Consider the following 14,808-nt stretch of genomic DNA (forward strand, 5'->3'; position numbering starts at 1 on the left):
CACTATCATCATGGTGGGATACAGGCAGACAGAATGCTAGAGAAGTAACTGAGAGTCCGGCATCTTGTAGACAGCAGGAAGTGGACTGAGACATTGGGCAGTATCCTGAGCACATATGACACCTCAAACCCACCTCCACAGTGACACACTTCCTCCAACAAGGCCACACCTCCTAATAGTGCTATTCCCTTTGAGGGCCATTTTCTTTCAAACCACCACATGCAGTCAAGTTGACAAGATTAAACCTCCCAGTGGGGAAGAAAAATCCAGAATAGTTCCAGGGTTGGACAGGCTAGAAGGGAGTAGACCAGCAATGAGGAAGAAGAAATAGTTTACACCACGAAGGAGAGAGGTGTGTTAATGATGTGTGAAGACAGATAGGGTTTCGAGAGAGAAGAGGCAGGGGGAGGGACCATCCATCTCTGCGCATGACCCGGAGGCCCTTTCTCCATCTTCCTTCCACCTCAGACTCCAGCATCTGAACTGAGGATGTGACAAGATGCAGGCTACAGGGGACAGCGGTGAAGCAGGATTAATAAAAACTCAGAGAGGGAAACTGGGGTTCAACCTGGAGATCAGAAAGGCAAAGCAGTCAGCCACTGGCTCTTACCTGAACCTCAATCTGAAATGGCGACCCTGCCTCCAGGAATCTCAGAATGAGACTGAGACTGAGAGCTGTCTCCTCCCATTTGATAATCCTCTCTGGGGCTGGGTTTAAACATGTGCTCCACTGAGATTAAAGGCATGTACCACCCGGTTTCTATTGCAACTTCCTTATCTACTGGGATTAAAGGTGTGTGTTATTGCGGTCTGGTCTGTAAGGCTGACCAGTGTGGCTGTTTTACTCTCTGATCTTCAGGCAAGCTTTATTTATTAAAATGCAAACAAAATGTCACTACACAACAGAATGTTCAGAGAGACAACAGAGAGGCTAAGAAATCTTTGAAAATTCTTACAACGCAGGATTAATTCTCAACCCAAATGACCAGATTTGGGTGTTGTGCTTTTTCCACGGAGGTGTCAATTGACATGAATTCCTGTCGTGACCTCTGACTCCCGAGGCGGCAGGACTGGGCATACTGGGAGAGGCTATTCTACAAGACCTCCCAGGAGACCCTGTTCTCTGGCACGGGATAGAACAGGCCTCTTCTTTTCCACAGGTGTCCTCCACACACTTGCTAACCGCCTCAGTCATGTCTGCACCTGCGTCCCTGGCTGTAGCCAAACTCTTCTGGCCAGAAACAGAGAAACCCAAAGTGACCCTCAAGAATGCCATGAAAATTGAAAATGGGTAAGTCGACAGATTACTGAATTTATAATCGTACAGGCTGGAGAAGGAAGCACAGCCGATCTTGGCTTTAGAATGATATGACATTCAATTTCCCAGTGACTCCTTAGAGTTTAAGAAACAAAACAACCTCTCTTTTAATACTCAGGAAAGTCTTCCTACACACCTGCTTCTGAAGCGTCCGTTATGAAGACGCTTCTGTGTAAATACACCAGTGTTCGCTGAGCCCTGCTTTAACACTGTTGGGAAGTCACAAAACGGCTGCTTCCCAGGTCACTTGTGGAACCAAAAAGCTACTTCATTCTCCTCTGTTCTACAAAAAAGAAATAAACCGGCAAAGGGGCTCCAGGAGCTAAGATGTTGATAAGTATCCCATTACATCACACAATGCCACAAGTGGAAAATTCATGCCACTCGGCTTTGTTTTATGCACGGGTTATTTAAAATATTGCATAGGGCTTGCGGGAGGGTTCATCCGGTAAAGCCACTCACCATCCAGGCTTGAAGACCTGTGATTTCCGAGGGCACTGAAAGGCAGAAGGACAAAAGTAACTCCATGACCTATGTGTCCTATGTATGTGTCCTATGACCTTGGCACATTCATCATGCTCATATGAGAAGTAATAGAAAATAATAAATATTTAATTACTCTCAAGTCATGTGTATTAGGTACATATAAAATATCAGTTAATAAAGTTACATTTTAAGCCTTACCCTCGTCCCACAAGAGCCCTTGTTATGGATAATGCAACTATCCCAAACACCAAAATATGAAATACTTTTGGCCTAAATAATGGGGATAAGAGATAGCGCCCTGCTCCAAAGCCACAGAGAAACCCTGTCTCGAAAAACCCAAAAAAAAAAAAAAAAGAGAGATAGCACCCTGAAGGCTCCATTTAGAGTCAGAACCATGAAGATTTGCATGGTATATTACATAAGGCATGCTGTGTAAGGAGGCAGCCACGCAGGTGATCAGTATAGTGGGGGAGGTGGGTAGATTTAAGGGTAGACTTCTGACATTACAAGGGTTAATGGGAGATCAAAGAAGAGCCCGCAGTAGGAGTCAATCTGTTGGTGGGAGGGTTTCAAGACAGGGTTTCTTTCCTTGTCTGTCCTGGAACTCACTCTGTAGACTATGCTGGCCTCAAACTCAGAGAGATCTGCCTGCCTCTGTCTCCCAAGTGCTGGGATTAAAGTGACTCAGTCTTAAAGGAAGTGGAATGATACGGGCTTTGTTTCAACTGTTAGTTTTTAGAGCCAGGAGATTTTATAAATACTCCCTGGTAATGACTTTTTTTAAATTTATACAATTTCGTCACCTCTGGGTTTTTTATTATAAATATCCCCAAGTTAAAAAAGCACTATTGGGGGATGGAAAGATTGCTCAGAGGATAAGAGCACTGGCTGCTCTTCCAAAGGTCCTGAGTTCAATTCCCAGCAACTACATGGTGGTTCACAACCATCTATAATGAGATGTGGTGCCCTCTTTTGACCTGTAAGGATATATGCAGGCAGAATATTGTATACGTAATAAATAAATCTTTAAAAATAAAATAAAAGCACTATTGGATTAGAGGTGGTAATGGGTATGATACTTAGCATGCATGGAGCCCAGGATTCAATCTCCAAGGGTGATGCAGCAGTGGCGTCCACATCCCCACTGGGGGTAACAATCCTGAGCCCCGTGGTGATTCTGAGGCTGTAAGAGCCTGAAGACTTTGACCAAGGTCTGCGCCTAAGGGTTCACCTCATGCCCGGCAACTGTGATTGGGCCATGGCTGTGCTGGAGCATCCATTCAGAGATACTCCATGGTAATTCTGGAATTCCCACTTTTCAACAAAGCGATTCAAGAAATTTCCTGGAGGCGGCAACACAGGGCGCATCCTCGTCCATCCCCCTGGTGGCAAACATCGCCGTGAATCTGATTGCCTTCCTGGCCTTGCTGTCTTTTGTGAACTCAGCCCTATCCTGGTTTGGAAACATGTTCGACTACCCACAGTTGAGTTTTGAGGTATGACTCTGTCATGTTTTGTTTCTGAATATCTTGGAGTTTAGAAGCCAGGTACAGTGGGCTCGTCTTTCATTCTATCACTTAGGAGGCCATGAGTTCAAGGCCAGTGTGGGCTACAGAGGGAGCCCTGGTCCCAGAAAACAAGTCATGAAAGTGCAGCTGCCTTTCCTAACCAACTACGTCATGCTCTCTGATCCACTCTGGACACACCCATCACACCCATCACACACACACACACACCACACACACACACACACACACACACACACCCATCACACACACACACACACCACACACACACACACACACACCACACACACACACACACACCACACACACCACACACACACACACACACACACCACACACACACCACACACACACCCATCACACACACACACACCACACACACACACACGTCATCTCGCCCTGTGCTGTCTTCTGTCACCCTCTTTCCCCAGAGCAGTCATTCTCTGCTGACCTCCCCAGGATACGTGCTGTTCCCAATGACCCAGTTCTTGCTTCAGTCTGCTTTCTATGCTGTAACAGAACACTTGATTGAGAAGCCTATCAGGAAAAAAGAATTGTTTATCTTGCCATTCTGAAGGCTGAAAATCGGTGTGAGGGTCATATCTGGTAAGACCCACACATGACAGAGAAAATGAAAAGGGGGGACCAAGGAGCTGACCGTCTTCAAACAAATGTTCTCTCAAATTAATGCATTTCACAGAGAGCTAATGCAATATCTAAGAAAGATACTCATTGATTTAAGGGCTGTGCATCCATTAACACCACTACATGGGAATCAAGCCTTGACACCAGTTTTTTGAGGATCAAGCATATGCTCCTGATACATAAAGAAGGGCAGCTCAGTGTAAGGGGTTCTTTGTGCCCAGAAGAGGCAGGAACAGTCCAGTCACTGCAGGGGACGGGGTGGCAAAGTTAGAGGCAAACCACTTAGTGCCAACACCTGTCTCTTGCAGCTCCTCTGTTCCTACATCTTCATGCCCTTTTCCTTCATGATGGGAGTCGACTGGCAAGACAGCTTTATGGTTGCCAAACTCATAGGTTACAAGACATTCTTCAATGAATTTGTGGCTTATGACCACCTCTCAAAATTGATCAGTTTGAGAAAAGCAGCCGGACCCAAATTTGTGAATGGCGTACAGCAATATATGTCGGTATGTATGAATTTTATCACATAAATGCATGGTGACTGTAGCTCTGTCTGTCGGGAACATGACGGACAGCAGAGTGGAGCAATCCAAGAACTTGGTCTCATAGCACTCACAATGAGCACAGCATAATTTTCAGTCAGGTTATCTTGACCATGTGATATGTGTGTGACGAAAGAAAGAAAGGGAAGAAGGGAAGGAGAGAGGGGGAGGGAATTTAAAGACTATAAGCACACCTGTAATGAGATCTGGTGCCCTCTTGAGGAAGAATCCTGGTCAGTCATCCTCACCAACTTAGACCATGAAATCCAACATGAATATGGACAAGTTCAACAGAATCGCCATATAAGGGCTGCCCATGCATGCTACAGCTTATGCCAGGGCATAAATTTTATTTTTTTCAAAAGCAGTCCTAGGGTCCTATGAGCTGGGACAGGTATTAGTGCACAGATTGGTCCAGTGCCCTCTGCTCAGAGTGGGAGGTACTAAGGCAAGAGCACCGAGGACATCACAGGCCTCTGCTAGCCACCCTTGTGTTCCAGTAACTTAACATCCAAGGTCGGCAGCTTATGATAAGGCAGGCTCCTCTGGGCTCACAGTTTCCGAGGTTTCAGCACATGATCCTCTGACCTTGTTGCTCTTCTGTACAAAGTAGCTCATCAGCAGGGTAGCATAGTGCAGGGGGACTGCTCACCACAAAGTAACTGGGAGGTAAAGAAGGGGGGAAGGGACAGAGTCCCAATATCCCCTCTAAGGGTGTGGTCTAGCCACCTAACTCCCTTTACTGGGCCTGACTTCCTGTCCTCATCTGCTCTTCTCTTGCTGTGATAAATGCTATGACCCAAAGCAACTTGGGAAAGGAGAGGGTTGCACTTCCAGAAAGTTCATCACTGAGAGAAGCCAAGGACAGGAACCTGGAGGCAGAGCCCACAGAGGAGCACTGATTCCTGGCTACTCCCAGGCTCGCATTCAGCACCTTCTTACATAGCCCAGGCCCACTTGCCTAGGGATGGTACAGCCCACAGGGGGCCAAGCCTTCCTACCTCTATCAGCAATGAAGAAAACACCCACAAAACATGCTGAAGGTCAGCCGAAAGAGGCAGTTCTCCAGTTGAGGGCCCCTCCCTGAAGATTCTAACCTCCCGCCTTCAGCACCGAGGTCTTTAGGAACAGGACTGATTTCTTGGAGCTGGTGGCTGACTGTGAAGGCCTCTTCAACACCGTGGTTTCCAAGAAACTGACTACACACCCTGTACCTCATCAACCTCAAAAGATAATGAGGTGCAATTGCTGGTATGAAAGGGAGAAGGGGAAGATAAAATACTTCTGTCTGTGAGTGAAAACTGTGGGTCAGTCACCCCATAATCATGCAAAGAGGCTCTCACCTTCTTGGGCTTTGATGGAGTGTGGAACTTAACTTGGATGAAGATGTCTTTGCAACTGAGTGTCCAATTTATTTCCTTCCAAAGATCAGAGTCATCACTTCAAAAATAAAAAAACCAGAGAAATGAACATTTCTAACTACGCAGTCTGTCTCTGGAACAAAACATGTGGAGTGAACGTCCCCGGCATTAAACCTATCGCCCAGTATTGAGATGCTCACCCAGAGACCTCCACTTCCTCCCTGGACTCCCAGAAACCAAACATAAGGATTATATAAGTGGAGTCCCCTCCCCAGGGCATCCTCATGAGAATGACTTTGTGGTCAGGGGCTCTGTGCCCCCAAATGAGATAGGAGTGGGGTTCCTGGGTCTTCTGTCCTCACAGTCCATTTTTGTGGTAAGCCAAGAGCGGGATATGGACAGCCATCTTCATTGCTTGGCTGCCATCTGAAGCAGTTTGTTTCCCTGCCCAGAGTAAACAATGGGCTAAATTAACCGACATGTTTGCTACTTCCCGGTTGTCAGGAGAAAGCGCTTTTGTTAATGAGCAAAGCAAGCTGCCAGTTCTGGCAGTACTAATGGCTTCTCTGAAAAGCTTGTTGGAAAGGCGGAGCCCCAACTGTAGAAATGATTCCATTTGGAGTGAGCCCAGCCAAAGGCAGGCACATGGGGTACATGTGAAAACAGCTCGGCGGTCTCTGCTATTGTCGGGTCGCAATGGGAAAAGCAGTTACCCCAAATTTCTGAGCATCTTGGCTCACACACAGGAGACCATTATCTTCTTAGTATGGCCCATCTCGTTCCATTGTATAATCATTTACGTTTGGGGGCAAAAGAAAGTGGCATCGGCCCAGCCTCCGTTTCTACTGGTAAAACCCTACACGGCCTCGTCTTCACACACCTCTGCCAGGTTCCTGCCAGAAAGAGGCTAGTGGGCTCCGGCTGCTGAAGCGTGAAATGTCTCCTATGGGGTCTGGGGCAGGGTGCTGCACCTTTTCTCAATCTGCTGTCCAGGGGCCTCTCAGGCCTGGATCCTAGTGTGAAGCTGATGCGTCCATTTTCCATACTTGCTCTGACAAGTGTATAGGTGACACCGTTTTTACTTTTAGGGTAAGTGACTTATCAGTCTGGTCTCATTGATGGTGCCAGGTAGACAAAGAGTGCTGTTTTGAGTGTGCACTGAGTATAGCCATCCTGTATTCACACTCACATTCCTAAGCAGTCTTCCTGTGGCCTGCATTTTTTTTCTCCCACGGGAGTAGAAACAGACGGTGACAGTTGAGTGTGACACTGTCTCGTTGATGGGCTCTTCCTTGTAGCCACTGCTGTGGCTGTGTTCTTCTCCAGGGCTATTCAGGCAGCAGGTGTCACCTCGGTGAGACGCCACTGGTTCACCAGAAGAGCAAACACATTGTGTGACTCTCCTAATGCAATGCATAAGCAGCCCAGAGGCTTTACATCCTGACAAACTTAGGATAGGCAGTCGCTGCTTTTTAAATTTAGTTCTTTCAGTAACTGACAAAATACCTAAAATAAATCCACTTAAAGAGGATTTATTTTGGCTCTCTGCAGTGGTTGGCACCTCCCCATCGCTCCATATGCTTATTGCCAATTTGCATATCCTGTAGCAATGCTTCCAAAACTTGGACAGTAGCCTTTTTGTTGAACTATAGCAGCTCCTCATATATTCCAAGTAAGTCCTTTGTCTGCACATATATAGTATAAATATTTTCTGAGACCAGCTTCTCATCTCCACCAGCTAGTACTGTGCCTTCTACAATGGGGCAGGTAGCCAAGTCCTATGGAACATTAGAAGTTATTTAATGAGCAGGAAGTAGCTTTTCTAGACCTCAAGGCCTCTAATCCCCAGCCTGTTGTCAGTGTTCCTTGAGCCTACACCATTCTTTCTACTCTCCCTCAAAGGTGAGGAGCACAAGGAAACCATCAATGGTTATCTGACAGTCTGCAGTGTGTGTGGTTATCAGCATTAATCCTGTAGCCAATGAGGCCCAGCTGAGGTGTCAGATTTCTGAAGGGGTGGTCAGATCATGTACACATCAGTGTTTATGCTTGTTTACAGATTCGTTCTGAGACCATTGCGACTTACGCCCTCTGTGGTTTTGCCAATTTTGGTTCCCTGGGAATAGTGATCGGCGGACTTAGTAAGTGAAAAGAATATTCTTCCACCACAGCTGTGGACTTCACAAGTCTGTCCTGCTCTCTAGTGTTCTGTCAGAAAAATGGCTCTTCAGCTGTGAAGTCCCCTGGGGCCTGTGTTTATCTCTGCTCTGGACTAGTTTTCCTATGCACACTCTAGTATTCAAGATAAATATGTTCAGGCATACAGATGCTTCTCTCAAGCCAATACCATCAGTCACTTGTTTTTCAGGGCCCATAGAGTTATAACAGCCGTTTGAAGGGTTCTTGGGGGCCCATGGCATTTGTGACTGATGTCTGCCATGGGCATTGACATAGACGGTGACAGCAACTAGACATCATCTTGTTGACTGTTTCTTCCTGGTAACATTGACATTGCCTTGTTCTCAGTGTTCTGTGGACCCTCTGGATAATTTCATGACTTGTTTCTTTTTGGTTGACCTGAGTCCAGTCTCTAAAGAATGGACTAAAAACTTGGGTTTCTAAACTGACTTAATCTCCAATTAAGTCTCTTTCTCTTCCAGCATCCATAGCTCCGAGCAGAAAGCGCGACATTGCCTCTGGAGCAGTGAGAGCCCTGATCGCAGGGACCACTGCCTGCTTTATGACAGCCTGCATCGCAGGTATGGCACTGATCCTTCGTGTCCTTGGTGCCCATAGGGAGGCAGGCTTCCAGGCTGCACACACAGCATATGCTGCCCCAGGAAGCTGAGAATCAGAGCTGGGCTACGCACACTGTAAAGTGAAATGCGTGGGGTGGAGTGGAGAAGCCGAGAACAGAAGGAGGGTTCTGGGATTTTGCTAAATTGCGACAATAAATGGCACTCTGTTCCTTTCCAGGCATACTCTCTAGCACCCCCTCAGATATTGACTGCCATCACATTCTGGGGAACACCAACTTACTCAGCAACACAACCCAAGTGCTGTCTTGTTGCCAAAGTCTGTTGAGCAGGTACTTTTTTATTAGTCCTACAATCTCTAAGTAATAATCAAATCTATCTTTCGTGTGCCCTTTCCTGCGGGAGGTGTGGGCAAATATCTGTTCACCCCAGATAGGGCTCGACAACAGACAAAAGTGGACAGTTCCTCGAGGCCCTGTTTGGTGAACCAGTGAGTCTATTAGGTTTCCTTATAGAAGTGTGAGTGGCCCCAAAATGGTAGTATCAATGCGAACTCTCACGCCTGTATGGGTGATGACTTACTGAAGCTGTCGTGGAGTCCCCGGAGTCCCCGCCTCCATTGACCTTCCATGAACTGCAGAGTCCAGCACCCCCCAAGGTCGCATGCAGTTGAGAGGTGGGAAGTCGTAGATGAATTCCAGGTGACCTTTTGACCTTCCTCACTCATCTTCTTAGAGGGAATGCTAACCGCTCTCTGACTAGTACCATAGACTTAGGTATCGTGGTATTACTGCACTTATTTGGTTGTCATGACTACATGCTCCATGACGATGGGCAGAAAGGCAGATAGTGTGATCATGTTATTTTTAGAGCAAACAGCCCTACTGTAGTCCCAGCATAAAGACCACATCATACATTTCAACTGTCGCATGAGAAAACTCGGGATATTTCGGACAACCTTGGATCTTGCTTTTTCAGAGAAAACTAGAAAGCTAGAAAGTAAAACACTTCTAGGCTGCTCACAAGTGTGTAGTGTGTACCCCTGTGCACGGTGCTCTTTGTGTGAACAAACTCACTTGAACCCTGCAATCACCATGTAAGTTCGGCACAACCACACTTTTCCTTTGCATTTGAAGCTTTAGGGAGGCTGTGTCTAGTCTAGCAATATTAGCAATATTAGTTCCAGCATTATCAAGACAGGAACTTCCGGCCTGTCCCCAAAGCCAATGTCCTTGATTCCTGCTGCTAGGATCTCACTCTGGCCTCACCTCAGGTCCCCAGTCCTAGTGATTTCAGTTGAACTTGGATGAGATACCCAGAGTGTAATATTTATTCCAGAGTGACGTGGAGCAGCCTCAAGGGGTGAGAGTGGACAATGGCCAACCCACATTTTTGAATAAGTTTTGTATTTATGTTATTGTTTAAAGTCCTTTCCTAAGGAGTGTTTTCTTGTCTGGGTGATTGGCAGCCCTGTCTAGGTTAGTTCTTAAAGGGGAGGGACATAATTTCTTCTCTACAGAAACCTTCTAACTAGATAGAGATGTCAGGATCTTCTAGGCAGTTTATAAAGGTCCTGTCTCCACCCTGGGGCAGAGATCGCACCAGAACTCACTCTCAGGACCACAGAGAATGTGTGGCGGAGCAGATGAGAAGAACTAAAGAAATCTGCAAACTCAGCCTTGCTTCGCCAGGAATTGCCTTTCTTGGGCAGTTAGCAACAGAGCCCGCTGCCTCAGCCTGCCCGCTGCCTCAGCCTGCGCCACAGAGCCCACTCCCTCAGCCTATGCCACAGAGCCCGCTCCCTCAGTCTATGCAAGAGAACCCGCTGCCTCAGCCTGCGCAACAGAGCCCGCTCCCTCAGCCTATGCAACAGAGCCCTGCTTCCTCAGCCTATGCAAGAGAACCCGCTGCCTCAGCCTGCACCACAGAGCCTGCTGCCTCAGCCTGCGCCACAGAGCCCGCTGCCTCAGCCTGCAGACCTTCTATCTGTGTCTCTCCTCTCACACAGCATTTTAAAGTTCAAGGCAGTGCAATTGTGATACGTCACTATTCCTTTGCCTGTCACTAATTCTCACTAGCACAATTAGCAGGGGCACGGGACTTAGGGCAGAGCCTGATTCTTTGGGATGGAATCAGGTCTAGGTGACCTCAAGATTGCTATTTTCTAACTATTTACCTACTGGGTTTTTTTTTCCTTTTATTGCCTCATTTTCAAATGCATCCAGGTGGTCCTGACAGCTTGCTAACTCGCACTGGTGAATGAGAGGCTAGGCTCCCAGAGACCCACGCCATCCACCTCCACCCTTTGCAGTTTTGATTTGCAAAACCGGTGTTTGCGCATGTTCTTATTAATGTACAAGCAGTCTTAAATTTTTTTGAGGTTTTGGTTTGATGTGTATAAGCAGCTGCATGTGTGTCTTTTCATTGTGCGTATGCAGTGCCCATGGAGGCCAGAAGAGGGCATCAAATTCCCCCAGGGCTGGAGTTAGTTGTGAGCTGATGTGCAGGAACTGAACCGGAGTCTTCCAGAGGAATAGCCAGTGTTAACTTCTTACTCATCTCTCCAAGCCTCTGCAAGTGTTTGTTTGTTTGTTTGTTTTTAGAAGAATTGATGCTATCCTGTCATTGCTATTCTGAGATAAACAGGGGGAGTCCTCAAGGCCACCCAGAGTTTGAGAACCAAAAGTAACCAACTCTCAGGAATCTCTGCCTTAACGCATCCTATCCAGCATGGGAACGAGGAAATCGGCTTCCTGCCCTTACCATTTTCAATGCATCACTGTCTACTCCCCTCCTGTGTCCTGAGACCCAGCTAACGGTTTCATTCTGCTTCCCCAGCACCGTCATCAAGGGACCAGATGAAGTCATCCCAGGAGGAAACTTCAGCCTCTACGCTGTGAAGAGCTGCTGCGAGCTGCTGAAGCCATCGACTCTGAACTGCAGCTGGGTCCCTCCTGCTACCCCATGAGCTCAGCCCTGCGTCCTGCGGGATTCTGAATGCAGATGCTAGGTTTTCTGCTCTGGAAGGGATAGCAAGCATTGCTCCAGGTTGATGACTCCAGCATGGACTCAGCTTTAATGGCAAAGAAGGAAGAAAGTCTGGAGTGTGTCCTTCCTGCGACAGTGTGTCCTGCTTCCTCCCTTCTCAGCCCACCTCTTCCCATGGAGAGCTCCTATGATGACATCCCAAACCGTGGTGTGTGATCTCCAGTCCAAATAATGTTCTATTTTCAAGGATTTCATGAGAAAATATGTGTGTGTGAGCATCTATGTGGTAGCTATCAACAACTGGACTATGACTCAGCCATACCCTCTTTCAGTGCTCTAAGTATTTCAGAGAGATGGGATTTAAACACATCTCAAGGAAGGCCATCCTACCTTCTCTCAAGGCTGTCTGAAATACCTTCAGTTTGACTCTCATGGGAAGAAGGGCTAATCTGCAATGACCTACTCATAGGTTACCCTCTCCTTAAATCAAGAGTCCTTCTGCGAATCACAGAGGCCATGTGGAACCCAATCTAAGTCCATAAACTTCAGAGAATTCTAAGCAATCAGCTTACAGAAACTTTTGCTGCAGTTCCTCCCCCAAACTTTAACGTCTCACAGATCTTTTTCTCCTATATGTAAAATGCTCAGTTTCAGGACTGAAGTCTCGTGAACTTCAGGAATTTGTAAGCATTCAGGCCACATCTTCTTTAAGTTAATATATTTTCTTAAGAATATCTTTTACCTGTTCTTTGACAGTTTTACATGTGCATATAATGTATCTTGATCATGCCTAGCCCCAGCTCCCAATCTCCCTTCCCTCTCCTCTCAGACATGGCTCACCATGCCCCATCTCACCTGTGTGTCCTCTCTTTGCTTTGTAACTCACTGAGTCTCTCACTGCCTGCTGGGGGATTGACTTGATCTTCTGCAAGTAACCATATCTATATTAAGCTCGGGAAGGCAGGCCCGAGGCATGTCCAGAAGACAGTATTTCACTGTGATCTTCCTATTGCCTGGCTCTCACAGACTCCCCAGCCCTGTGTGTTACCCCTGTGTCTTGAGGGAGTTTGTAGAAATGCCTGGCTTTTGGATGAGCACTCAGTAGTCACTAATTCTCAGCACATTTATCAATTAGGAGTCTCTGCATTGCTGAATTTGGACTGAATCTATTTGTCCATTTCTAGTATCCAGGCCAAAGAAGCAGCCCCTATAGGGGGCTCGCAGACCTTAGGGAAACATGCAGAAACAACATGACACCTCCTAAAACTTCTGCTGGGAGCCAGATTTGGCCCACTCCTGTAATCCCAGCACTTGGGAACGGAGACAGGAAGATTATGAGTTCCAAACCAGCATAGGGCACCTAGCAAGACGGTGTCTCCAAGCAACAACAACAGACTTCTGCAAGGTCATAACACCCTTCCTTTCCACAATATGCTATGAGCCAAAGAAAGACCTGTGGCACTCATGGTATCTGTGGCCACAAATGAATTGTCCTGTCACGAGAACAGTGACCACTTTAAAGAAATAATACAGTAGGCTACCAAGGTGCCTGATATCCATGTCTCTGTCCTTGGGTAGACTGTATTTACAGGCCTGTGAATTATTATTAATGTGCAATTTTGTTACGTTCTTGATGACAAGATTGTAAAACATTACTCCTCAGTCAGAAAGACCTGTAAGGACCAACTATGAAGGGAAATCAATGCTGACCGAGACGGGAATGCCTTTCATCGATTCTCCCATCAACCAGCAAGACATCACACGTTCTTACTGAACTCTGTGTTTGGAAGAAGTCAGCAGAGCAGCGCAGACACCAGGCCAAGGAAAACCTCAACACCTCTGAGTCTCACGGGGACTCCAAAGGGAGAGACTCGCCGGGGAAAGGGTGATGCAGCACCTTAAATGGTTTATTCTGTCTCCCTTCTGAGCATACACAGGAGCAATTTTTAAAATAATCTACATGTAAATAGAATTATTTGTGGTTTTGCTTTATGTTTGGTGGAATGGAAAGAGGAGTTGCTTATCCAAAGGACGTTTTATACCTGAAGTAAAAAGGTCAAGATACTTTAATCCCAGCACTTGGGAGGCAGAGGCAGGTGGATCTCTGTGAGTTCGAGACCAGCCTGGTCTACAAGAGCTAGTTCCAGGACAGGCTCCAAAACCACAGAGAAACCCTGTCTCGAAAAACCAAAAAAAAAAAAAGGTCAAGATAGTCTAGTTTTTTATTATATACATCAGTACCAATCTTTAGACTTTAGGAAAATCCGTTCGCATGTCTTTGTAAGCCTTAAGGGTTCATTGCAGCCGACGGTACGACATCACGAGTGGCAATTATTCCCGCGTTGCCTGTTTTTTGTCTGCTGTAGCTATTGTCTTCTTTCTGATGTTTGCTAACGCACTGATTTTTTTTTCTCTAGTATGTTTTTCTTCCTGAGAACCACTAGGAGAACCTCTTGGCTGCTTTTAGTGTATCTGTCTGTCAAGCTTTTTTTTTTTTTTAATTTTGTTTTTGGTCGTTATGTTTCCTTGAATGTTTATCTCTGAGCCTACTGGCTTGTTTTAGGGAAATCAATTCCCACTGTGTTTGTCAACAGGTTTTCCCACTGTGTTTGTAAAAATGGACATTTGTGATGAAAGCAATGATTGTGTTGAAAACTGGAAGAGAAAAACCCAACATATGTAATAGTTTTATATAAACATAACTAAGCATCTTTCCACTCTGGTCAGCAGAGTCAAAGAGGTCGCTGGTAACTGACTGGTATACGCACCTTGCTTCTCGTTGATACAACATACAGGAGCATGAAGGGAGTGGCTGACTATGAAGGCAAGCATTTGCAGGCTACATCCATTTCCTCTTTACAGCCGGTGAAATACCTGGAATACTCCTACACCTTTTTGTTTAGAGTTCTGGCTTTAGCTCTTCCTTCTCCCTTTTTTTAACGTGTGGCACTCTGTAAGTGAGATAACATAATGCCAAGGAAGGGATGGAGTTAGACATTCCCCAGAATTCAGATCTTGAGTATTTCCCAAAGATCTGTGGGCTGAAGGCTTGGTTCGCAGCCTGTGACCACTGCCGGAAGCTGGTGGACTCTCTGTCCGCTGTCCCAGGACCGTGAAATAGAACCAAGTTAGATCACCTGATAAAGCAGCAACTGTCACTATGCAGCCTTCCCTGGCCTGGAAGTC

At 46.5% G+C, this 14,808-nt stretch overlaps 1 protein-coding gene across 1 annotated transcript in view; it reads left to right on the forward strand.

Moving 5' to 3' along the window:
- Window positions 1-13,594, forward strand: part of Slc28a3 (solute carrier family 28 member 3) — a 53,258-nt gene extending 39,664 nt beyond the window's left edge. The window contains exons 12-18 of the mRNA XM_075969430.1: window positions 1,161-1,291; window positions 3,132-3,300; window positions 4,284-4,481; window positions 7,938-8,019; window positions 8,539-8,637; window positions 8,855-8,966; window positions 11,473-13,594. Of these exons, the coding sequence (XP_075825545.1) occupies window positions 1,161-1,291; window positions 3,132-3,300; window positions 4,284-4,481; window positions 7,938-8,019; window positions 8,539-8,637; window positions 8,855-8,966; window positions 11,473-11,602 (921 nt within the window). The 3' untranslated portion in view covers window positions 11,603-13,594. The remainder of the gene's footprint in view (window positions 1-1,160; window positions 1,292-3,131; window positions 3,301-4,283; window positions 4,482-7,937; window positions 8,020-8,538; window positions 8,638-8,854; window positions 8,967-11,472) is intronic.
- The last annotated feature ends 1,214 nt before the right edge of the window (window positions 13,595-14,808 follow it).

Source organism: Microtus pennsylvanicus, chromosome 4 (genome assembly GCF_037038515.1).
Source record: "Microtus pennsylvanicus isolate mMicPen1 chromosome 4, mMicPen1.hap1, whole genome shotgun sequence".
Lineage (NCBI taxonomy): Eukaryota > Metazoa > Chordata > Mammalia > Rodentia > Cricetidae > Microtus > Microtus pennsylvanicus.